The sequence below is a fragment of the Nymphaea colorata genome, chromosome 13 (assembly GCF_008831285.2).
Source record: "Nymphaea colorata isolate Beijing-Zhang1983 chromosome 13, ASM883128v2, whole genome shotgun sequence".
Taxonomy (NCBI): Eukaryota; Viridiplantae; Streptophyta; class Magnoliopsida; order Nymphaeales; family Nymphaeaceae; genus Nymphaea; species Nymphaea colorata.
The window spans coordinates 16,598,313-16,624,723 of record NC_045150.1 but is presented as its reverse complement, the minus strand read 5'-3'; the positions used below and the strand labels follow the sequence as shown (position 1 = coordinate 16,624,723).

At 36.6% G+C, this 26,411-nt stretch overlaps 1 protein-coding gene across 4 annotated transcripts; it reads right to left on the bottom strand.

The window, feature by feature from the left end:
* Positions 1–280: 280 nt before the first annotated feature.
* LOC116266767 (protein PSK SIMULATOR 1-like) lies at positions 281–16,950 on the bottom strand. Of its 4 annotated transcripts, none has more exons than XM_031648102.2 (13): positions 16,395–16,950; positions 15,564–16,304; positions 13,917–14,242; positions 13,693–13,785; positions 13,493–13,583; positions 11,931–12,024; positions 10,660–10,757; positions 7,641–7,710; positions 5,303–5,415; positions 4,524–4,640; positions 2,063–2,139; positions 1,183–1,227; positions 281–1,096 (listed from the first exon to the last, which is right to left on the bottom strand). In XM_031648102.2, exons 2-13 carry the CDS (start codon positions 15,879–15,881, stop codon positions 577–579), a joined length of 1,962 nt encoding a protein of 653 aa, XP_031503962.1. In that variant the 5' UTR covers positions 15,882–16,304; positions 16,395–16,950; the 3' UTR covers positions 281–576. The 4 variants fall into 4 exon arrangements, with proteins under 4 accessions (XP_031503962.1, XP_031503963.1, XP_031503961.1 ...); XM_031648103.2 differs by having other exon boundaries at positions 16,517–16,950; XM_031648101.2 differs by having other exon boundaries at positions 16,713–16,950.
* Between the last annotated feature and the right edge of the window lie 9,461 nt (positions 16,951–26,411).

The following is a 26,411-nucleotide window of genomic DNA, read 5'->3' as shown; positions in this document are numbered from 1 at the left end:
AAATTGTATGTTAAAACACTATTTTTGAACAATTCAATCGTATATCTACATATGATCTCAATAATGCTTTGATGAGAAACCGATAAGAGACAATTTGCAATGCTCCAGATATTTTTGGAGTATTTTTCCTTCATTTGTGCTCAAACATATAGAGATAATAAGACCTTTTGCAGGACAAGGAAACACTTTAGCGTTTACATCCTCTTGCGCCCAGAAGCTCCAAATTAATAGAACAAATAAGTAATCAAAATCAAAGCAAAGCAAATTACAAGAACAATCATACACTGCCAGCAAAACCGATACATTAAATATGAAATTTTTACATAAATAAACAAAATTAACCAACCACTGAGACAGACCAAATCACCTTTTTTCTATAATACAGATTTCCCACTATCATCTCTACAATTACTTACAAAAATGCCTTCCCCACACCAAGCAGCCAACCCCTCCCACCAAGACCTTGCATGCCACTGTCGTCACTCTGCACTTCAGATGAATAAAAATTAAGCAGAACTGACCCAATTGGGTCTAATCCTACCGTAAAACTAGAAGTGGCTGCCAAGCAAAAACCGCCTATATAAATGTGTCAACTCTGTCAATGAGATCCAAGGCCTTCGACTTGTCAATGTAGAAGTCGATAACAGGCAAAGTAGATGGCCTTCTCACAGGAATAGAATTCTTCTTGTTACCAGTACTTGGAGAATGGCTGCAACTTCTAGTCAACCTGCTAAACTTTCCAGACTTGGTCTTTGCGGTATCCAACTCTTGGCTTTTACTGATCCCAGGGGTCAGCTTTCTTGAAGTCACTTCCCGCAGCATATCCCGGTCTTCTTGAGACAGAACATATTGCTTTACTACCTTATGTTTTTCTAGGAGAGAGGCTGCAGCCATCTTTTTCGTGGGAGATCGGATGGGCGACTTGATAGGGGACTTGATACAAGCTTGGAGACCAGGTCTTGCATGGCTGACCAAATGATGAAGCCACACAACCAGGTCAAGAATGTATTCCTCTGTCTTCTCCTTGTCAGCGTGATATAGAGTTTCTATGCGGGTTAAGTCTGCTTGCCCTGCTGGTTTCCGATTCACCTCAGACCTGGTCAAGATCATTTCAAATTGCTTATGTGTATGCCTAACACGAAATTATGGAATAACTACACTAGGGCAGTAAGCCTGACTTACCCAGTGTTTGCCCATTCGCCAACCCAACCAAAGCCATGATGCGCTCTGACAAAAAAATTTTAATGCATGAGCAATGAACGAAGGGGAGCAAAGGGGAGAAGGAATACAAAATAAGCTCAAGTTTCTAATCTACGTCATATGGGCATACTTGTGGATGTGGACAGCACACGACAATTTCAGAAGAAGCTTGGAAAACAGGGATTTCAAATGTGTGTGGCCGTGTAAACTAGATTTGGACTACATCCCATTTTAAGCCATTTGATGGGCCGGTTTTCTCAAAATTTGACCATGGATGTGGTTGGAATATCCAAAACTGAAGAACTTAAAGAAAACATAAAAATCGAATGTGTAGATCGAATTTTGACCTGAAAACTTAGGACTTGAGTTTTGAATTCTTACTAAATCCAATCCAGACATTGATTTTGGTGAATTTCTTGAACATGTGGTCTTGGACATTCTAACTATATGTTCAGCTTAGCACATCCATATGATCAAATTTTGAAAGATGAATTTCTGTAGGCTGAAAAGCCCACCAGACAGATCATTGGACAGCCAAATTGATTCTCCTGCATATATGATATGTGGAACACGTAACCAACTAAAGACAAGGACAACGTGCATTGTTTATAAGTCAAATCAAAAGGGGCCACATGCAAAGTTACTTTCTTACAATCAAAGTACCAGATGTTGAGTTACCTTTTGAAAGGTAACTTGACGTGAGGTATCTTGTACACCACCAATCAAGTGTTCGTAATCAATGCATATAGTCCTCAACTTTATTTAGGCATGCCCATGTGACAGCCTTTAATAGGAAGAAAGCATCAAGAACAGGTACATTCAAAGGATTAAGGGCAAAAAGAGTCTCTCGACTTGCACTTACTTGGTTGTATTAGCAGCAATTGGAACAAGCCACTGCAAAGTTTTCTCCATTTCCGCTTTGATCTGAGGCACTGTAAGCTGGCAGAATTTGGACACAGAAAAGCATTAGTTATTGAATCACAGCCTGTTCATCTGACTGAAGCAGCCTACCAGCAAATTATGAAAAAAAAAAAAACATTAGTGTTATTCCATAATAAACACTGTCACACTGATGAAATTGACTACGAATTGTGTAGAACATGCAACTCGCTTCTGCCAAGAAGGAACTGACAGTGAATTGGGAAAGAGCAGCACACGTGGCATGAAATCTACAGAGTTAAAGGCTTGAAGCTTTCCTTTTCCATCCACACAAGGTTGTTCGAAAATGGATGCAGACCAGTTGGATTTGGACAAAGTGGATAGGACTGAACCAGATGAAGTCATAGGTTATCCATCAAATTTCCAATCTTTCACTGAATCTAAATCCAAGTACCATACTAAAACCAACAGCAACATCAATCCATTGAACTCTCAGGCTATAGAGATGCACATATCCAAGTTTAAAGGTGCTTTTGAGATTACCCTTAACAATGTCTGGAATAATGCAATTATACGTTCCAACTTGAGGACCATCAATTTTGAAATATCAAATATCTAAGTACCAGATGAGTATATTGTGGAAAGTAGATATCGGATTTGATCAAATAACTGCCCACCTGCACATGTTGGCGCAAATGGGTACTCCAGTTCCTTTCCTGCTCACTCTCCCCCATCCCCACCACCAACCCCACCCTCAACCCCCCCACCTCCTCCTCCACCCCCCCCCCCCCCACCAACCACCCCTTTCCCAAAAGGAAAAAAAAAAAACCCAACCTTTTATTGCAAAGAATCGACTAATAGATATACACAGGAAACAAAAAGGCAAAAGGGAGCCTCACAGAACCTCGGAAAAGAAAGGACAGGCAACAAGTGACAGAGACGCCACTTACGGTGCCAGATTAGATTTAGCAAGACTTCTATAAATCCATATATACGAGAAAGAAAGAGTTGGGACAGTATGGAAAAATATATTTAATCCAGCCTTGAAATTTCAGACAGATATGTAATCCAAACCACTCAAAATTTCGGAAAAGTATCAACATAAAGTTACACTTAAAGTCCTGATATAGAGAGTGTTAAAATCCAGTCTGTTTCAAGCAAACATAGGATACATATGTAAAACATCAAGCTCAAGTTTAAACTTCGCTCATATATACATACAGACATGTGTGTGTGTGTGTGTGTATATACATCAATTTCAAGTTTAAACGTTACTCTGGTTATATACATATGTGGAGAGAGAAAGACAGAAATAGGTAGTTCCCAGACACTTAATCCCAAATAAAAATGAAATACTTTGGGACGTGAGTTAATTGGATGGCCCATATGAAGGATGCTTTTTTGGTTATTACTTTTCCCATTTTGCCCCCACTTGAAAGAGGAAAGAAAGGGCTTTGTCCTCTCCTCTCTTCTCCCTTTTCTCTCTCTGCTAAACACTAAACAGACTTGGAGCCTGGTTTGTCTCTTCTACATAGATGTGTTCCAGCTCTCCCTCTCTCTCTCTCTCTCTCTCTCTCTCTCTCTCTCTCTCTCTCTCTCTCTCTTTTTCTCTCTCCCTCTCTTTCTCTCTCTCTCTCTCTCTGGGCATGGCCAAGCCGGTGCTGGAGCACCTTTCCCTTAAAAAAAGGAAGGGGAAAAAATAACTCGCCCTGTGCCACTCATGCAGCTGCATCCTCTTTCCATTCTTTTGTAACACTGTCTCTCTCTCTCTCTCTCTCTCTCTCTCTCTCTCTCTCTCTATTGCACCAGACACCGCTTTCTTGGTTGAAAGCAACAAAAAACTTGTTTTTGTCTATTACAAAGAAAGACACTGAGAAGACAAACAAAAAATTGAAAAAACAAAGGATGCCCTTGATCTGGATGCAAGAGATAGAACAACCAAAACCATACCTATACGAGCAGTATCAACCATTCCTCACTCTCTTTCAGCTCTAGTTTTCAACACACCCACAACCACAAGAGCCTACGTAACCCACTAGATGGACAGATACAGATTCACTTTTAGCAATTGCAGAACGTGCTATAAACAAATACATCAAAGAAAGAGTTCCTATTTGTCATTCTGAATGTGCTAAATTGCTAATCAATTGAAAACCTTTATGATGCATGCTACTTGATTGTGCTCCATGACCATATCATGATGCAGATGCATCTAACCCCAACTTACAAGAACTTTAGATCATCTTGAACTATCTGGTTTTCAAGATACACAGTATAAAACAAAGATAACCTGCTAAAGCCACAAACGGCAACCATATCAATGAAGCAGAGAGAAATAAATGGATGTAGACTTGAACAGACATTTCCATACAAACAGAAACACCAAAATTCATCGTAATTGCATTTCATGGGCAAACAAATGCCAATGCTTCAAGAAGGCATACCTCCTCACTGACATGAAATGATTGTACTTTTGCACGCAAAGCTGATTTTATGCTGGGTGGCAGTCCTTGATATAAATTATCTCTTGTGTTTGGTGGAATAGAACTTGGCCGTGATACCTGAAAATATAAAATTTTACTTGAACATGGTTTATGAAGAGTATCACTTTTCTTGTACAGCGCAAAGCCATTATATTTAAATAATCATGCAGCAGAAAATTTTGTAATTCAAATCTTCTGGAGAAAGTATTCACCAGACAAAGAAAAAAGTACCAAAGAAGCAGTTAAAGACATATCTGTATCTCAAAATTTTGGAGATTCTTTACGTTGCGACAAGAGCAACCACATGCTCTGTTATTACAAATTCAAACAAAACCCTTGCCAATTCAGAACACAGACCATCTTTGAGGTAAATTAAAACTTTTCAGTATCCAATAGTTAAATAATTGGCCAGGTGGCAGACCATCAAGACTAAAAAGTCTAAAAATACAAGATATACACACGGCAATACTAAAAAAAAATTGCAATATCTTTATATTTATAGAGTAAGTTACATTCATATCAGAAGATCCTGAACATAAAAATGTATTGCCCACACTTGCCATTATGAATAAGACTCCTAATACATGCACCACACCCCGACTTCTGGAAGGGATGCATTTATTAGATAAAAGGCCAACGCGGGCTTTGCTAGATGTTGACACGATAGCAAGTAACTAACTCAAAATTGCAACCAATCTACTAGACCATGAAAGGAACATGCTCCAATAGAAATAACTCACAAGAGTATCAATTTGGGTAATGATATTTGCATAGTGCAAAGCAAGACCAAGAGAACCCAATCTTCTCCTTTTGTTGTTGCTGTTGCATTCCTTCTTTCCCACTTTAAGGCCACCTATACATAGCAGAGATAATAATCATAACTAATGACTATGATATTGTTGAACTCAATAAAGCACAATGATCATACTTATTGACTTTCCAATTGACATGCTTGTAGCCTCTGACTTTCTAGTCTGATAACATGGTAGGTCAGGTTGTAAGTATTGTAGCATATCATTTGCTATATTATGATACATACGGTAAAAAGGGGACCAATATCCTGCACTTAGACCTGGCGCTGGGCCGGGTCTAAGCCCGGGCCCGATCCGGCCCGATAACTTTTAAATAATATATTTTTTATTATTAATAATATATATTATAACCAGGTTGGGCAGGGCTCGGGCCCGGGTTTCGGACATCAGGCCGGGCCGGCCCGATGCCCAGGTCCTACCTGCACCGTGAAAAAAGTTTCAGGAGGTGTACTGTATAAACATCAACTTATAATTTACCCCCATATTTTAAATAGCAGTACGACATAAGGTGTATTTTATGTTATACCTTTAGAATACAAAAAAGAAAAGTGACAGAACAAATTTTTGAACTTAAAGTTACACATATTCCATAAAGTTGAATATTAAGTTTGTCAAAAAAGGCATTCTTTTACACCTAAAGTTTTTTTTTAAAAAAAGTAGAATTTAGGCTGATTTCATACAAAAAAACTTGGGCTTTCATGTTTTTTATATGATAGCCAATGTGGCAGTTGAATGAGCCCTCTTGTGTAAATAGCTGGAAAGAAAATAGGCATATTGATAATAATTTGGTTCAGGCCCCTGTGAGTACCTGACCGGCTGACCCATTGTAATTCCCCTATAAAGGGAATAACTCGAAGTGTTTAAGGGCATCAAAGATTATAGTAGGAGTCTCCCATGAGGTTAAGAGGGTTTTGCCCCAATTGATTGTGATTATGGGTGCAAATGTGAGTTTTAACCTTCTTTCAGGTGAAGATAGGTAGCTGAGAGCTACCACAATGCCTGCCCTCCAAATAAACATTCAAGTTATATTATATCATATATGACCATCTGGTTGTTTTAAGACTCCAAGGAGAAAGCCATACACAATAAATATAAAAACCAATTTAAGCATTGAGGTTAGTAAGTGGTTAATTTTAATTAATTTCTAATATTTAATGAAAATGTGCACGTTTAAGCTAACATATAGTTGTAGTTTTGTAACATTTATCCAATTTATGATTTTCTTATAGAGATAAAATTTTCCAAATTTTTCCATTTTTCTTTCATTTATTTAAAATTAAATTTGTGAACTCTTTTATGTACACTAACTAACTAGACCCAGCTGATAAGGGTTTATGTGTTTTATAACATTGAATTAGATAATTCTCAATGAAATAATTGAAAGACAAGTAGACAACTGTGTCTAAAACTGTGGAAAAACTTGATCTTCAAGAAGCATGTGCAAAACTAGTCAAAAGCAAAAGATGGAAATGCATGAATCAAACGGGGCGGGTGAATAAGGTACTTTCACTAATCAAACAAAATCTACTGCAAAAAGGATATAGATTTTCTGAACTTACCTATAGTTGGAAATAAGCTACGCTGGCTGCTGGTCTATCAATAGGACATAGGCAGCCTATCAAGAATATAAAACTCCACATAATTGGTAGCTGTTGTTCCATTAGAGAGAGCTTTATTATATTTTTCATCCATGGCAACATGTTCCCCTCAGGCCATCATAAAACAAATGGCATTAAGCAGTTAAAGGGACATTGTTTTCCACCAGAAGCAAAAAAGATGATAGCTGACAAGCTCCCCAAGAGATTCCTAATTCTTTCTCATCTGCATATCAAAATATAGAAGGTGTTCTATCCAATGGCCTTCATGGCTAGGTTTTCAGTTAGAATAAGAAGTCCAATCCGCGCCATCCAGAGTTTAAATTAAGCTTGTTAGAACAATATGAATATCTTTGTTTTTCTTTATAGTTGTTTTTTTTTACTATTAACTTCCCGTTATTATTAGAAGAAAATAAAGGGATATCCATAGGAGTCAGTAAATCAAAGACTGGTTTAGATGGAGGAATATATGCTTTCTGCAATACTATTCTTTTCAGTGATGTTCAGTTAAACTGTCAAGATCAGAAGCTTTATTTCAACCTTTTGTCTGTTGGTAAAAGAGCAACAAAATGGAAGACAAAATGCAGTGATATGTCAGAAACTTAGCAAATTATGTTACTAAAGAAAAGGTAAATAATTCAACAAGTTCAAAGATGGATCTCGACACATACCACCATCTCCAAAAGCTACAAGGATTTCAAGATGCAAGAAGTGGACAATGTCCACAAGTTTCTCCATGACCTGAAACAAAGCCCATAATAGCCTCTTTCAATAGAATGTCAATCTACGACTGACATAAAAATAAAAGACAGAGAAAAAAGATGTAGAAAAATTTATAGAAACAAGCCAATGTACAAGAAAACTGCCTCACTATTAACTGCCTGACGTAACAAGATAATTCAGAAATGAGACATAAAAATGGCCAACGAAAAATCTAAGCTCACCCCCTGAGTTTCATGAAAAAAATATAATATATATATATATATATATATATATATATATATACAAACAATCTAACGAAAACATTGACAGCCCCACATTTCATATACATGTCTGGAATTGCAGTTTGAACAAAGGCACTGTTAGGAGCCGATTCTCTGCCTCTCACCTGTCGACTTGTCACAAGAATTAAGGTTGCAGGCAGTTGGATCCATACTCCCAGGAAGGAGTAACAAGGGGTGAGGAGAAGACTGCAAGAGATGAGTTGGAGAAGGTCAAGTCTCCATTAGGGTGTTTACAAATAAATGTAATTGGAAAGGATGTCCCGGGATGTACTTTTGGGACATCTATCTCAATCATATACACCCTAGTCTCACTTGGTCTCTTTAACTTTTAAAAACAATAACAATATTTGTGTCTATAGACACGTGACTGGAGAGTGCCAAAGACAGCTTCTTTCATAACTGCATGCCATGGAAGGTTTGTCTCATGACACATCGTCATAGACAATCGAAAACATCCTCAAGGCTTGAGCAAGATGGCTTGAAATCAGGGCCTAATTCTCAGGAGAAGAGCATCATCCTCCTGCAAACAGAAATTCAGTAAGGTGCCCATGCTCAAGGTAATGGAAGTGATACACAAGACTTAAATACAGTTCCCAAGAATGAAACCAGATCCGGTTGGCATGGGAGGAGGATTGGAGTTAATTTAGTAGTGGTAAGTTAGTGAGAAAGAAGAACAATATGGATGACAGAGCGAGAGAGAGAGAGAGAGAGAAGCGCTAGCCACGCAAGGAAAGAATTGGTGGGTGCTATGGTCCAGGAAGTAGTGAAAGAAAGTTCGTGATGTAAAGAGATGGGAATTCGTGGGAATGGTGCTTGCATGAGACTGAAGGAATGATGGAAAAAAAAGTCAACAATGTGGGGCTTGGGGCTTGAAATGCTAATGGAAAAGAGGAAGAAAAAAGTGGTTTGGTGCGAGTCTCAGTGATGTAACGAGAGAATGAGGATTGAAAATGGAGGGAAAGGTGCGAGCTACAAATGGTACCAGCAGCTTATTTCGTTTGTATAGATAATGCAACGCATCTGTTTGTGCATGTATATCATTATTTTTTGGCAATAAAGCTAGGAAACCTACCTCCCAGCACCCTCTTAATGGAAATGGAAGGGAGGAATGGAGAGGGCATGGCTCCAGATTTAAGTCAAGCAATTTTTTCTTAACTTTTTCATGTTAAATGGTTTTAATCTCTCAGGTTTCCTCTGAGATTAGTACAGTTACATTTATCTAGCCAAGATATAGCTGAGACCACTTTTAAGGACAATGATTCACCTTGTATAGATTTTGTTGGAATGCCCCTTACTTGGAGATTATAGTTTCAGTTTATTGATGGTGATTTAGATGCTATTTGGTTGCATGTCAGCAGTTTGAACTGCACAATCAAGAAATTATGCAATCAAATTCTTGACAGGTCAGTCTAGTTAGCTATCGACCAACTAATCTTTGGGACAAGATCATTGATGCACTAAAATAATCAATCATTTGCCAACTGTCTGACCAGTCAGCCATTAATCCTTTAGATGCCTAGCCAGATGTCAAATTTAATTCTTTGTTATTGTGGGAAATAAAATACAATCTCTACCTCATGCTTGCGAGCGTGTACGTGTGCATTTCTTGTATGACACTGCCATGAGTTGTCATCATGGGAAGCTGCAACCACTTCTTTTTTTTTTTTCGTTCTTTCTTCACTTTTCCATACTTTTCTTCTTTATTTTTTCTTCTTTTTCCCCATCATTCTTATGTGCTCTAGGTGATGTGCTTTGCTCAATTTATCACCATAGTAGTTCTTTTATTGTTTTTAGAATTTCATTGTTACATTTTATTATTATTGCAAATATCAGTAATATTTTGAAAACCTCATAACATCATCACCCAAAAAAAAAAAGAATTTTTTAGATATCATGATATCTTCAAAATATCAGCAAAAAAAATGACCATGCAAAAAAATTGTGACGATTTTCAACCAAAAAAAATTTTTTTATGAGGGTATGTTTTCCATCTTTTGTTTGTTTTAAAATTTTCAAAGTTGTTTCGAATCTTTCTCACTTCTCAGTACTTCTGTAAGAAAATTAGCAGCAGTTTCTTAATTTTATAGTTGTTCTATTATCTCTTATATATTTTTAGGTAAGTTACAGTTCAAATTTTTTTCAAGAAAAGAATAAAAAGAATTCCCAGGAAAAATTTGGTGATACAATGATATTTTCCACAATTATTTCTACTTCTTTTACTGATTTTCTTTTTGTGGACTGGCTAGCCCTTTTAGGGGCTTGGCAGTCTCATGCCCGGTTTAAGATTGAGTACATAGATGTATTGGATGAATCAAATAGAAGACACATGAGTAATAATAAAGTTGTTGAACAGACTCAAGGGCTGGACACAAAAACTAAATTTCCTTCCATGTCCACGACAACTTGCACCAGGCCAAGAGTGTCCAAAATAGACTATCATAGATCATCTTGCAATTAATGCATCTTATAGACATCATCGTCTTGGATAGTGCTGTCAAGAAAGATAAATAGGCAAAGAGGGGAAAAAGGAAGGGGCCCAGAGAGAGAGAGAGAGAGATCTTGCAACACTCGGATGAGTTATACTCACAACCTATGTACCATGCTAACAACAAAGGAACATCTAACCAGAAACAACTGTCATCCAAATTGCTACTGTACAAGGAATTAATTGATCAGGAAAATATACCTCTTCTAATATGTTAGTCCAGAGTGACTTTTTTTTTATATTTCTTACAAGCTTCCTTTGGCTCTTTAGCTCCGACCTTAGAATTCCAAGGCTGTCTCCTACATACCAAAAAGAAGAAAACTGAAAAGCATTTTATAATGGCATCAACAGAGCCAGCTTTACTAATGGCCAATCAAGGAAGAGCCCGAAATGAGTTGGAACTGAACAGAGTAGAAAGATGGTCTTCAGAATATAATAACAGAAGAGTAGCACAAATGTCATTTGTAAAGTGTATTCATCTGTCCAAAAGTTCAATAGCTAATCCATAAAAATACAGTATGAAATATGTTTTCCTCTATCTCTTAAACAGATGAAGATATAACACCCCTCCCACAAAACAATAAAAGTTTTGACAAGGTTACTACCACAGATAACTAAGGCTCAGTGTGCATCAGTATTTGAATTTTGTGAAGGCAATCAGCCACTTCAACTATAACCCTAATTTCAGGATGTACTAGGCCAATTGAGCAGTCCACTAATGCTATGGATAATCAACGCAATTAGAACTATAGTTCAGTATGTTTATTTACAATGATAAAAATTGAATTATTTTTTCCTAATGTACAAGCATGAATTCTTGAGCTATCCAGTTACGTACATTCTGGGCTTCTGCACTTTTCAAACCTCTTGAATGATGTACAAATATGTCAGAATCCAGTAAGCAACTCATCTACAAAGTTCAATATGCAAAAGGTTGACAAATGTTCAAAAGAGGCATTTGTCAAGGTTTAACACCTATTTTATCAAAAAATGTTGTTTTGTAATTGAAACACTTATATCACACCCCTCCAACGTTCATATCCATGTAAATAGGATCAACATCCATATAATACATTCTACAAAAGATGACAATTATGTTTTTACCCTACAGATCACAAGTTTGAGAGTAAAGGGAGCAACCCTTTTTCAATCCTTTAGACTCGTAGTTAGGAGCCACTTTTATTACATACAGTAAAGTTTGGACTACTGCACACTATTAACTTGGTTGGGTCTTGTGAAGTTCACGCAGCAACCATGATATTTCTGAAGCCTCATAAAATCCATAATTATCAATATTTTCCTCATAAATCTACACCAGTTCACGGAGATGTCAGGATAACTATATATTATTGTAAAAAAAACAGCTTATTCTTAATTACAATTTTTCCTTATGTAAAACAATGTCCCAACAGGTTACGATTATCTTCCAATTGGAACTGGAACTCAAAGAAAATAAAGAAAACAAAGGCAACCTCTCTGAGCTGCACTCGGGCTCTCTTCTTCCTGAAGCTTCCGTCTATAATCCTGATCAAATCTATCCAATGTGTGCATCTCATGATACAGTTCCTGCAAAAATAAAAAAGTCTCACTGATCTAGGTAAAAGAAACAAGCAGAATTGTAACATACATTCTATTACCAAAAACTTACATAGCAAAACCCTGTATCAACCTCCACAAGATACATTCATGAAAAGATTCACAAAAACGCTTTAGTGAATTAGGATGGAGAAGATCTATGCACCCAATCCACTAGCATCACCAGGTTTTAGAAAGCAACTAGAAAAATCCCAGAGAACTAGTATTGCAAAAGACAACATATAGTACGCAGTTCAGCTCATAGAAAACAGAAAGTCAAATCTCAGGACATAAAGTATCTGTTAGAGAAAACTTGGTCTCTTGGAGCAGTAGAAAACAGAAAGCAGTGGCCCGATCAAGTACAAAGGAAGAAGATAGATCTATGGCATCTGCTAATATGGAGGTAAACTTGGGTGTATGTTCTTTTATGTGATAATCAAAGTGCAATGAGCATGTCCTTCAGTCTGGCTCGTCATAGCCAAGCAAAACGTATAAGGATTGATCAACAGTTTATTTGTCAGCAAGTCAAAGAAAAGGAAATTGAGCCCAAATTTGTTTACACTGAAGATCGAGTTGCAGATCTTTTGACCAAAGGTCTTACAAAGGATAGATTCTGGATGTTGAAAAGCAATTGTTCATGGTCCAAAACCATGCATAACTTAAGGGTTGGGGATGGGCAGTGAGGTGAAAAGATGACGTGTTTTAAGATTGAACAAAAAATGTAGATCTGGCTCCAGATCCAGATCCCCAAGCGATTAATTAGTTCAATCAGGTGTACAGGCAATGGGCGGTGGCATACCTGTACCTTATTGTATTCCTGTTTGCATTTTGGCCATTGCGAAATTATTAAAATTAATGAGATTAGGGCATGCTAAAAAAAGAGAGGCAGCAGACCTGCTATTGCTGGGTTATTTTCGAAATCATGGACTCATCTTCAGCTTTACATTGAGGTGTTTTTTACATTGACGTATTTCTGGTTTCTCCTGAGCTAATATATATTTCCAAAACGAAGGTGAGCGATCATACCCTGACAAATAAATTTACTTGTTCTTAGTTTTAATCCTATTTTCCTTATCACGTCCATATTTGCTCTTTTGAAAAATGAGACTTGCTGTTCTCGCCATCTCGATCACAAACAAAAAGAGTAAGCAGCCAGACGACAAGATACGTGTCAGGCCTTTTCATAATGATGCTCTTTTTCGCCACGTCCATAGTCGCTCTTTCAAAAAAAAAAAGTGAGAAAAATGTGTTTCATCCGCTACCTCATGCAAACAACGAAAAGGCAATGGCCATTAAGCTCAGGCAAGCGACATGCCCCCTAAAGGACAAGTTTGGGCCAAATTATACTGATGACCCAATCATCCCTAAGGATGACCTAGTAGCATACCCTGCTCTGATGCCTAATAAAGTTCAGTTCTAACAATTACTTTTGCAGTTAAAGGATTCATAGCATACTCACAGCTGTATACTGGACCATTGTCAGTAGTTGCTGCATAATAGTTTCTGCCTCTTCTTTCAATTGTTTTTGAGGTGTAACTTCAGAACCAAGTCTGGTATAATAAAATAAACGCATAAATGATCAGTAAAAAAATTACATTTTGCAACGTTCGAACAAAGAGATTTAAATTTGTTAACACAATGGATATGTATCTGAATTACTTCTCAAAATAGCGGTCCAAGTTATGCCATTGAGGGTCTTTACAGCGATTTCCAAAACGCACTATTTCTCCAGCAAAGATACTCAACTCTTCTCTGTAATACAAATTCAAAAGAAGATAATAGGCCTTGACAAGAGGCAAAAAAGATTGATTGCTAATTCTACCATCCAATATAGATCAAATTCAAGGTAGATAAATGTAAACTGTATCTCATGTCCGTGATACCTTTTGTCAGCGGCGGCAATTCTTAGTAGTTCATCCATGTCTGAAGAGACCAGACGCTTGACACCTTCGGAACGCAAAACTACTTCCTTTAGGTATTTTATATTCTCTTTTGAAAGGGATTGCATAAGGTTTGCACCTCTTACTATTGTGTTGGCAACTTCAAATGACAAAATAGCTATTTTATTTCCTTTTGATGTGGCCCCAGATGAAAAGCCACTGTTCATGTTCAAATTAGTCATGCTACTTCCAAGTGTATCCAAAACTTCCACGGCTTTGCCAAGCCCAACTGTACCTGCTCTTCCCAGAAGAGAGCTAACTTCTGATACCTGTGTCAGACTAATGTATTAAAAAAACATTGACACATTTGTGTTTGTAATCAACAACATACTACAATAACACCATTTTATGAATTTAGAATTTTATTGCACAAGAATAAGCTCATGCTGTCAATTCTTATAGAAGGAAGGACTGAAAAACAAAATGTGAAATTTGTGAGTAGTCCTAAAAGAATGCCAATTTGACCATTCGGAAAACTTAGTACTCCAGTAAGAAATTATGCAGTCCACAAGGACTTCAGGCAGCTGACTAAGCGGGATAGCAGATGGTTTTAGGGGTTCAAGTTGAAGGACATCAAGAGTTCAGTACCCAAGGTGTGCGGCCTCTGCCTTAAGGGCAAAACAGTAGGCGCCCTTGCAGGCAAGGGGTGTGCTGAAATGTTTTAGCCAGTAGTGGGCCAAGAGAGCCGTGTGACAGGTGAAAATATCTTCCAGGTCCCACAACTTGAAGCAGTGGTTCCCCTTGTTGATACAGAAAACCAAAAAGAAGCTATGGTATAAAACACTTGCTAAACAGAATATATAAACTTTGTATTTTACAGTATATTAATCATGAAACTAATAACATTGCAGCTGAAGTGAACTTCTTTCAACATAGTAAATAACAAATTTTACCCAAGAAAACTTGTAGATAAAATTCAAAATGCAGTATGAATAGTTTTTGAAAGATAAAGTGGCTCTTAAAATAAAAGGAAATACTAAAATAGGTTTTCCCTTGTGTTCATAGTAAATTATTCTTTTGCCTGATATAGTCAAAGAATCAATGTTACTTTGAATTTTTTCATACCACATATCCACATTTTTCACACTTAAGTCTGTGGATGTGGGTTTGTGTGTGTTATGAGACTCTATCTATGATAATGTGTCTTATTGACAGCAATGTTCTCGTTCCAACACTCAAGGGAGAGGCTTAAAAGATGTCATTTGACTAGCAAACAGCTCATAGGGATCCTCGCCTAGAAATCACTTTGTTTTAGAGGATAAAGACAGACAGCAATACAGACAACGAGTTAGTAACAGCCTTGAATAAGAATTGGATCTTTTATTCAATTTGGTTCCGTGTTTCCAGTTCTCATAAAGTAAGTTAAGAATATAGGAAGAACGCTCGCATGAATTATAATCAACCCAGTACCCTAGTGTTGCACATGTAATAGGAATTGTTAGTAGGTCGATAAGTGCAAATAACAGGCATCTCATAATCCTTATTCTGGTTGCAGAAAGAAGTGATAAAACGAAAATTCCGAATGCTAAGCTTTGCTAACAAGGTTAATGAAATGGGGAGAGAAAAGAAAGTACCAAGAAGCAAAAGTACCTTTGTTGCACCTATTTTCGCTGCTGCCACTGATCTCGACGTTTTGGACTTCTGAGACTGTGACCTGTTCAACTGTGGTTCCTTTGACTGTTCATCAAACTGATTATTGACATAGTCAGGCATATCAGAGAAGGCAAAGGGATCACGCAACTGGTTTTTGTCCCCCATGAAGGGTGAGGCTGCATTGTTCTGTGTCTTCGAACCAGCATGAAAAGGAATACCATCAGGATCATTCAATAGAACCTGGCCATTGGAACGTGGGAAGGTCGGCTCAAAAGTACTATTTACAGCGGACCTCCTTGAACAAATTCCTCCCATTTTTCCTCCAAATCAACTGATCACAATTACGCAAACTTTGAGAAGCACCACAATCCTTCAAGAATTTATTGTGTATCTTGTGCAAGCCAAATCGCAAGCACCAAATTTCATAGGAAGGCTGTTGGGGGTTGACAATTTTATCCACCCCTGAAATTTATTATTGCACAAGAGCTTGATGAATACGACGAGACTAACCAATCAGGAAACTAATAAAGAGAAAGCCACTTCAACAAACTGATATCGAAGAACTTATTCTTGAACTGCTCATATGGATTACTAAATTCTTTACAAGAAACTTAACATCCGAACGATAAACACAAGTAAACTCCACGCATCCGATTCACCAACAGCAGAAGTAGAAACGGTGGCTTGAGCCAGCAACCATCACTCAGAACTCCAGAAGACAGACCAACAGTATCGGTCCTGCAGAACAAGAACGAAAGAAAAAAACAAGGCTGATTTTCCAAACAAGGTTGTCTTGCAGAGGCAAATTAAGGAACACCCGCTTTTTACCAAGTTAGAACAAGAAACCGATTGAACAGACGGAAGAAACCCGCGGAATCGACTCTCAGGAAATCCAAAGCAAAGAAAAGATAACCAGTAAGACCATAGAAACCAAAAACCATATGAAAAACCTGGTTTTTCAACAAGACGGGACTGAAACCAACTTCATCATCAAGAGACGAGCATTAGAAATTCTATCTCCTCCAACACCAAGAGCACCAAACGAAATCAAAAGCTTCCGAGAAACTCAAAATATCTCACGGAGAGTCACGATCAAAGCCAAAAACAGATGCCCATCAACCAGATATCAAGAACAGAGCTACCAACCCTGAATAAGAGAAATGGTAGAACTGCGGCCACCAAGTTTTTTATTTTCTTCAGATAGATCACACGAGCCAAAGAACAAGGAAAAACCAACAGCACCCTAAAAGAACGAAGGAAGTAGGAAGTCAATTGAGAGAGAGAGAGAGGGTGTGGCCGGCGGGCAGAAGCACATCTGAAAGTCCACCCACCAAATAACCACGGCCACGCCACAGAGAGAAGAGAGAGAGGCACAGTCAAACCGTCTCTCCAACCCCACCTTCGCTCCCCCTGTCGCACACGCACACACACGCCTTCTCTTCCAAAGCATGGTTAAAATCCTAACCATGGTTTAACCACAAAAAAAAATATAAAGTATTTTATTATCAAATGTTTTACATGAACAAGTAAATATTCAACCCACGTCCGAACCCGTAAATTTGCGTATATATAAGAAAATTTGTTTTTAGAAATAAAATTAATGAGAAAGAGGTAGAGAGAGAAAGAGAGATAAAAGGGAACCTGAAGTCAGGAGGTTCGAGGTCGGCGCCCGCCGGGTTCGACCCAGGGACGTTTGACTAATCCAACAACCGAAACAAGGAAAAGCATATGAGAAAATTATATGGGAAAACATGTGAGAAAGCGATCCATGACAACGGAAAGTGCTTCTCTCAAAGTGAAGCTTTTCCAAGAAAGTCTGGGAAAGTTGGGTCTCAAAGGCAGCTGGTTTATTTGCGGAAGCAAAATTCCATGCATTTAAAACAGTTGTGTGACTGAGGCAAGAATGAAACTTATTCCCTCATTAATATGAACCCCACTGCAACGTCTTGTTTGGGACTTCTTTTCTTGGACATTTCGCTTGAAGCTTATCGTTGCCCTTAAGTTCATTAATTATAACAGAAGAAGAATATCCCAGCATATATATTTATTTGGACCTATGTTGACTTATGGATCTAGATATTAATCGGGTTCACATGTTAGATGGATTCACACCCATGCTTCAGGATTTGTATTTGGATAACAGGGCAAAAACAAACGACCTTCCTTTTGATTTTTATAATGTTTTACATTCCTGCAATTTTTCTTGAAAAACCCTCGTATCCATTAACATATGCAAACTATATCTATTGAAAAATATGAAGTGCGTGCTTAAATTTCTTGTTTTTTTTACGACTAACATAACTAGCACATATGTGTGTATGTATATATATAACACACATATATGTGCTACTTATATGAGTGTCTGTGTGATTTTTTGTATAGTAGGCTCCATTTGGCCTAGCTAGGTTCAAACCCTGCCACCGGCTTCCTAATAGATGGGTGAGGCCAGGGTCGATGCCACACTAAAGAAATAGAGAGAGAGAGAGAAAGAAAAAAAAATAGCACCTTCAGTCTGAAAGCAAAGATGCTGCTGCTAAATGGTAGATGCAGGGGTGGAGCCAGGGGGGCTCGCATGGGCCCTGCCCTCACCTCAAATTTTTTTGAAAAAAAAATTACATGTAAATTTTAGAAAATTTTACTTGTCCTATATAAAAGTTTTGAAAAATAACATTTCGGTCCTTGTCGAAATTTAGTAACTTTAATTCGGCTCCTCTTATAAAAAATTTCTAACTCCACCCCTGGGGTAGATGGAAAGTCTGCCAGGTGCCGGACTAAAGAGAAATTGAGATACTTCTTGGTCTCAGTCTCTCAAGACTGAGACACAAGAGAAAGATGTAGAAAGACTTTGTCCGGTGCATAACATGCAGCCTTAGTCTTTTACATGTAAACTACATGTTTCTAATGGGTCCAACACTTTGGCTTTGACAGTTGGTTTTGTTTGCTGAACTCGCATTTAATAGCTCCATTATAATTCAATTTTCATTTATGATTCTGCGTGTTGAGTAGTAGAATGTGATACCTAAGTTGAAGAACTTATCCATAGACAGGCCGGGAACGAAGGATCTTCAAGTTCTTTCCGGGAAGTGGATCATAAGCTTTTGGCTCACCTAAAATAGCTCTATCATGAATTCAATGAGTTATTTGTCATCATCTTCTTTCTTCTTTCCAAAGGCTAAAGTAATTCTTCACTTCTTGTAAATGATTCTGCAAGTTCAAAATATTAGGACAGAATAATTATGATATTACCCTTTAGAGGGGATTGTCTACTCTGAATCTATCCCTTGACCTTTTCCAGCTCGCCAATATTGGCGTCGGGCATTAGAGCCCATCCTGTGCACATAACGAGGGTGTGTGTATATAACCAGCTTTGGCAAAACGGCCTTGTGCACCTTCTAAGATGAGTGCATGAAGAGTCAAGTTGCTTGAGTTCGATTCCGGCTCAACTTGCCCAAACTCAGTATAATACACTAGTCAAGCTGGAGCACCTTGTAGGTGGGCTCGAGCACGAGTCGAGTTTCTGAAAGTTGGTCTTGGTGTGTTGGTGCCCTCTCCCTTTGACGGATATCCACCAAATTCAGCTGAGTTCAAGCTTGGCTTAAGAACTCAAGCTGAGCTCGAGCTGGGCTAAGGCAAGATCCACCAGAACTCAATGGGTTTTAATCCCAACCGAGTTCAAGCAACCTCATCTCAGCTGGTGTGCAGCTCTGCCTGCCTTCTACCAGAGGGTGTTTGATATATAAGAACATTCTGCTATTGGTGCACATGTTTGCGTTATTATTTCAAGAAACAATTAAATGAGTATACATGTTGTTTCTATATCCAACAGTCAAATAGTATATAATTACACCATATTTTGTTTTTCAATAAAAACATGATGTTATTAGAATATATATTCTAAAAATATGTGTTGCAAGAATACTATGTTCTCATTATCAGAGAAGATCTCTAGAGAGCAAGCCTCGTACTCATGCTTGAAATGACTGATGCATGTCAAACTTCTCAAAATTCACCTTAAACAAAAGGTTGGATTTTTTTTTCTTATGCTTGAAATCATTCAAGCCCCATCATGCAGGTTGTCTTTAATATATTAGGGCTGGGCATGGGTCGGCCAGGTTCGATAAAAATTAAAAATAGTTTTTAATATAATTTATTTTATAAATACAATAAATTATAATAAATATATATGCGATTCTATATATATAGATATATATATCTTAAATAGTATTAAGCAATAATAGTATTTGTGAAAAACATTGAGCAAAGTAATGGGAATGTGAAATGGGAAGGGAATCAGAATAGGTGAAGCCTGCAGCTTTAAAGAAGAAAGAGAGTAAAACATTCCATTCCATTCCATTCCATTCCATTCCATTCCATTCCATTCGCGGGGAAACACATATTGATTGAGGGTAAAAGACAAAAATGTCCTTTCCTTATAAAGAAGAAAAGCAGAGAAAGAGAAATCTATAACGTCCAAACCAACTAAAACAGTATAACGTCTAAATTAAAAGAGTGAAAGAGAAGTAGTCTTTTTCTTTTGTAAGGACGAAAATACCCTTAAACAAAATAACAAAAAATTATGTCCCTCAACAAACAAAATTATGTCCCTCAATAAAAAAAAAATGCCGTGGAATAACGAGTTTCTCATCATTCACATGTTTTAATCAATTTTTTCACAACGAAATTTTATAAGAAAAACAAAGTTGGGGAGATAAATATGTGGAATATGTAATTGTGGATAAGTCGACTTAAAACACGTGACATGTGAAACTCCTTTTTTTCTTAAAGAAATTATCTTTCTTTATAAGACTAAAATGTATATTTTTCATATATTTTAACATTCTCATTTATAAAACATGTTTCTGTTATTATTTTATGGACGCAAAAAAAAAAAGTTAAAAAGATCGTTCCCGGAGGATCCCTTGTGAAAAGTCAAAAGTTGGTCCAAGTACAAAATGCTCTTCTGGCTGCCGTTTCAATTCAAAAGCACATCTCTTTTTCTCGTTCCGTTGAATTCAGCAAAACAGGGTGACCATAAGGCATGAGCCTGTCTGTCCACAGCTTTTACGCGTCAAAGTAACGTAGCCGCCGTGTCTTGGGTGGGTCAGGCTTTCGAGAACCCAACCCTTCCTCCTTCCTCTTGCTTAGGGATTGAGAAGACGTGACTGAGAGAACGATTTAGAAATGTCAAACAGTCATAATTTCTAATTTAAAATGCAACCGAGTCTTGATTTAAAATCCACTTTTAAATCTACAATTCATCTCAAATCCGACCTGAATTATAGTTCTTAATAACCCCATTTTGATATAATAAAGACGCGGTTTCGAAACACAGAAAAATCATGAACGCTTATTAAATGAACAGATATATATTTAAAACCGAGTCTGCTGAATTCAACGAATGTCCTTTGTTCAAATCCAATCTTATCTAATTTCTGATGTTACGTTTTTCATATTTGACTTATTCAAAGCGGTTCCATCGGATCTTCGATCTCATCCCAATCCATTCATGATCCTCAATTGTCAGTCCAAGGAAGGCACATCATTACTTATGTAGCTCTATCATCCGTTGCTTTATTAGTAAGTGCAATATTTAAAATATATTGTTGTGTTCTTCATTTCAAAAATATATTGTTCCAAAAACTGAACTGTATCTGAAAGAACACAACGTTCTCATTACTTAATGCCTTCTTAAGGCACCTTGATCTTGATGGTAAGATTTGTTGTTGTTGTTGTTTTTTTTTTTTTTGTGTACTGGTTTTTCTACTAGAAAATTAAAATATTTTAGTCGTGGAGCCAGAATTTTTGATGTAAAATGTGGACTAATAAAATGTTGTGAAAATCAAATTAGAAGCCCAATTGGTGAGGCTTCTGATTCAGCCAAGATTGATCCATTCCAATGAGTGAGCAATAATAATAATAAATAAATAAATAATTCAGTATTTATTCGAAAAATACATGAAAAAATAAAAAAATTAGTAAAACATTGGTATATTTTTAAAACACTTAAAAAGCGGCACTCTTAAATTGGCCACTTTTTTCTCGTCGCACAATCATCAAACACTTTTCACCCCAAAATAGTCATTTTTGTTTTCTTAATTAACATTATTTAATTTGTATAATCATGAATGTAAACGGATCGAACTCGAATGAGATGTATCTTTTAATATATCCGCTTTTACAAATATCTTTTGATTCAACTTAAGATTCAATGCTTTCTTTCAAAAAGTGGTGAAAGATAAGACAGACTCAAAAAACTTCATTGACAAAATTGAGAGCGAGGGCATTCTTTATGAGAACCCAGAGCATATTCGAGAAATTTGCCTTCAGCATTTCAAGAATTTTCTTGGAGTTAGTTTGGGATCGAGTGAAAAACTTCCCATTATTTGGGAGGGCTCAAAGGTTTCTGATTTAGAAAATCAAATGTTACTCAACCCAGTGACCATATAAAGGAAGAAAAGGGAACTGCCTTTTCTGTTGATTCTGATTGTGCTCGCAGCCCTGATGGTTTCTCTTCATCCTTTTTCAAATATTATTGGAACATGGTGAGACAAGACTTGGTGGCCATCATCCAAAGTTTCATGCATTCAGGTAAGCTGGTCAAGAAAGTTAATAGATCTTTCATAGCTTTGATTCCTAAGGTTGACAGGGGTCAGACAGTACAAGATTTTCGCCTCATAGCTCTCTCTGTAGCTGTCTTTACGAGTTCATTTCTAAATCCGTAGCTGCACAGATGAAAAGTATTCTTCAACGAATAGTGGGCATCAAGCAGGAGCGTTTATTCCTAGCGGATGTCTCTATGGCAATGTCGTATCGACACTGAGACTGTTCATTCACTTGATAGACCAGGATCGCCTTCGTGTTGCTTGAAGTTGGATCTCGTTAAGGCTTACGACAAAGTTCATTCGGGTTTTCTACCAAGAGCCATGGTGTCTCTTGGCTTCTCAATAGTCTGGGTGGATAAGATGGTGACCTCGGCTTCGCAACAGTTTTGGTAAATGGGATCCCTGGAGAGTACTTTAACTTGCAAAGAGGCCTGGGACAAGGTGACCCCATCTCTCCATACTGGTTCTTCCTTGTCATGGAGCTCTTCTGCAAAAGTATGAGGAAAGATAGACCAAAAGCTCCCGTAGGATCCCTAGAGTGAGTGGGTAGGGCTCCTCTTCTAGCCTTTCCGGATGATGTTTTGTTGTTTAGTCGACTTGAAAGGAACTCTCTCGTTCACGTTCAGGAAGCTCTGGGTTTGTGTAGGCCTTAATGTTAACCCCACTAAATCCACTATTATTATTTTTTTCTCTGAGCACCAGGCCCCCCTTTGGAGGTGGTCCTTATGTGCATAGCTGTTTTGTTTTTTCTTTCTTAAGGGCTCGTTTGACCAGCTGAAAATTTTGTTTTTTCTTTCTGCGCATAGCTGTTTTGTTTTCTCTTTCTTAAGGGCTCGTTTGACCGGCTGGAAATTTTGTTTTTTCTTTCTGCGCATAGCTGTTTTGTTTTCTCTTTCTTAAGGGCTTGTTTGACCGGCTGGAAATTTTATTTTCTCTTTCTGTGCATAGCTGTTTTGTTTTCTCTTTCTTAAGGGCTAGTTTGACCGGCTGGAAATCTATTGTAGCTTAACAAAAAAAATTCAAAATTTTAATTTTTTTTCAGTTTAGTGGATACTCTACACATGCACTTGGCTTTGTGCTCTTATCACACACACACACAAACACACCCGTATCACAAGTCAAAATGTGTTATCATATTAAAATTATAATTATTGAATAACTAGTAGTTGATCTTCATGTTCATTGCATCGCTGGTCATGGTTTGGTAGATGCTTGATTATTTATTCGCTATATCAAAAGATTATGTAAATCTGAAAATATGTTTTCTTCTTATCCAACTAAGAAATAATTTTTTGGAAATTTGAAAATATATTCTTTTATCATTAAATACAAAAATATATTTTTCAGTCATCACACACAAATCAAAATACAAACTGGTTCAATAACTACACAAGTTCCTCTTTGTGCTTGTGCTACAGTATCTTGTGTAACACCCATTTATTACCTTTCAAAATATTTATATCATCCTCCCGAAAGTTTGTAAAAAAAAAGAAAAAGAAAGGAAAAGTTCTCCTCAATTGTTTTTAGCTTTGCCACTTCACATGAATCAATTTATACGATGTAGCATCTAACAATTCATAGAGTATATGTGATTAAATTAAGACACCCATAGAATGATTATCAGAAGATTGATAATTAAGACACAAAAATGGGAATATTCCGTTTGATTCAAACATAGAAAATAAAATTCAAGAAGTTTTATCCTTAGTCTGCCAGAGAAATTTGAAAACCCATTTATTTTCTTCAAAAAAATATTTATATCATTGTCCAAATTTGTAGAAATATGACAACCCTCTTAATTTCTGTAAAAAGAAAAGGATTATTTTGGCTTTGCCACTTGATAAGCTCAAGTTATACGATTGTACCGTCTGGCGGTTCGTAGAGTACATGTGATTAAAAGTAGGACTCAAATAATGATTATCCAAAGTTTGGTAGTTAAGACACGAAAAGTGGGACTGTTCCATTTGATTCAAACATAGAAAATATAATTCAAGATAATTTTCCCTTACTTTCAAACACAAAACTTTTGGTTTGTGGTCATTGATTAAGGAAACTCCAACACCACACTCACTGTTCCTGGATAGCATTTTCTGGAACTCTTATTCACCATCCAAGCATTCAAATGCTACAGATGGGGCCTAGCTATAGTAGGGCCTTGGTCCCAACTCAATCTTTTTTTTAAACAAAATTACATGTAAATTATAGAAAATTTCACTTGTTTTATAAAATTTTGAAAAATGATATTTTGAGCCTAATCAAAACTTAGAAACTTTAATTCGACCCCGTCATTAAAAATTTCTTGCTCATACCTAAAACAGAAAAAGGTCATTTTGATGCTATATCAACTTTTTCTTGACCTTGTGTCACATATAGACCCCAAGAATTGGAGATCAGCTCCCCACACGTTCAAGCAAGCGTGTTTGACATCTGTCTCTATTAATAGAAGGCCGACGCCGAATTTTTCTCTCTTCTCCTGAAATGTGTTTGATTGGTTGCTAACGATATTAAAAAAGTTACATTGTTTGACACTTAATCAAACAAGAACAAATTTTATAGGGCAACGGGAAATGTCCTTATCCAAAGGAATCTAGAGTTGGGAGCAAATGAAGACTTTTCTTACAACTTAGAAACCTCTTAAAAGACCAAGCTACTTAATGAACTTGTTTTTGAAGATTGAGAGTTCATACCAAACCAAGAATATTAATGTGGGTGTGTGTTCTATCAAATAATGAATATTAAGAACACATAAAAGGAAAGGTTTTTTCTAGAGTACTGTTTGTGTCGCCACTTATATGCGTTCCACACATTTAGCTTCTTGGACAAGACAATCTACAAATAAGATATACACCAAAATGATGAGGGTTCTGGTGACTAGGTTATATAAATGGTGAAAAAATTATTTTGGTCACAAAAAACATGTTTTTTAAGAAAATACAAAAAGTATGTTAAAATAAGTCAGCCGAAAAAAAGAAAAAAAAACGCTTTTCTAAAAAAATCGCTTTTCTAAAAAAATATTATTCTTATTTTTTTTTTTTTTTTTGCATTTTTTCTCACGTTAGTTACATTTTTTCTCACCAGATATTTATTCTCACATTTTATTTATAGTTTTTTAACATTTGAAAAACATGTAGAGACATTCATGAGATTTTTCAACGTCACTGTTTTGTACCCAACAATTAACTAAATTTGTGACAATGCTTAGAAGAGGTGAACAAAACTGAAACTCAAGAACTTGAGACTTGACTTGTGGTTTTCATTTTAGTACCTTTAAAATACATGCTGCCAACCTTTCTATACTAAATTGCAATGCAATTTATATTATGATTTACATTATAATTCTCACAACCTTGGTGGAGCAAATCCAATTTAATAGGTTTCTCCTCAGGGGCAGAGCTACGACCTCCGCCCCTGCTTCAACTGATTTACACGAATCCAATTTGTGTTACAGTGTTGGAGCCGTCATCCTTTGTATTTCTTTGATTCAATATTATAATTGAACGAGGGGTGGAGCTAGAATTTTTTTATAAAATGAGACAAATTAAAGTTTCTAAATTTTGATTAAAGCCGAAATGTCATTTTTCAAAATTTTTACATAAAACAAGTGAAATTTTCTAAAATTTACATATAATTTTTTTTAAAAAAATTTTGAGGTATGCCAACGCCCAACCCAACCCTACCTTAGTTCCTCCCCTCAGTTGAACTACAGTGGATGTAAGAAGACTTTGTCTTTTCAATTTTAAGTTTTGCTAATATAGGCAATATTTCTTAACAATTTTCTAATAAAGCCTTATACGTTCATATTAACATATCAGTTTACAATGTGTTTCCTTAGTTTTAGTATACTTACGTAAACATTTTGGTGCTAATCCACAAAGGTCTTATAAGGGTGTTTGGCAACTGAAATACTGACTAAATGTTTAAGGGATATTTTCCAAACTTACATGAATCTACTCCAAAAAATTGAGACAAATGCGTAAAACACTTGGTAGTGTTATAGTTGCCAAACATCCCCTTAGACACCTTCTTGATTTTGCGCGCAACCTTAAGTAGGCATAATCCTTTGGGCATGGATAAGCTCCTATTGCAGTTTTCTTACAAAATAATAATAATAATAGTAGTAGTAGTAATAATAATAATAATAATAAGCATGTACTATTAGGAATTTTTCAAAATGAAATAATTCTTTGGATCTGAGTAGTAGCATTTGAAATTTGTAAGAAAAATTTGGGTGAACATGATGAAA

Coding starts and splice junctions, on each gene's coding strand:
- LOC116266767 (XM_031648102.2), bottom strand. CDS start 15,881: ATGGGAGGAATTTGTTCAAGGAGGTCCGCTGTAAATAGTACTTTTGAG. Junction 14,243..15,563: donor CGAAAATAGGTGCAACAAAG/GTACTTTTGCTT, acceptor AGTCTGACACAG/GTATCAGAAGTTAGCTCTCT. Junction 2,140..4,523: donor CATTTCATGTCAGTGAGGAG/GTATGCCTTCTT, acceptor AAATTCTGCCAG/CTTACAGTGCCTCAGATCAA.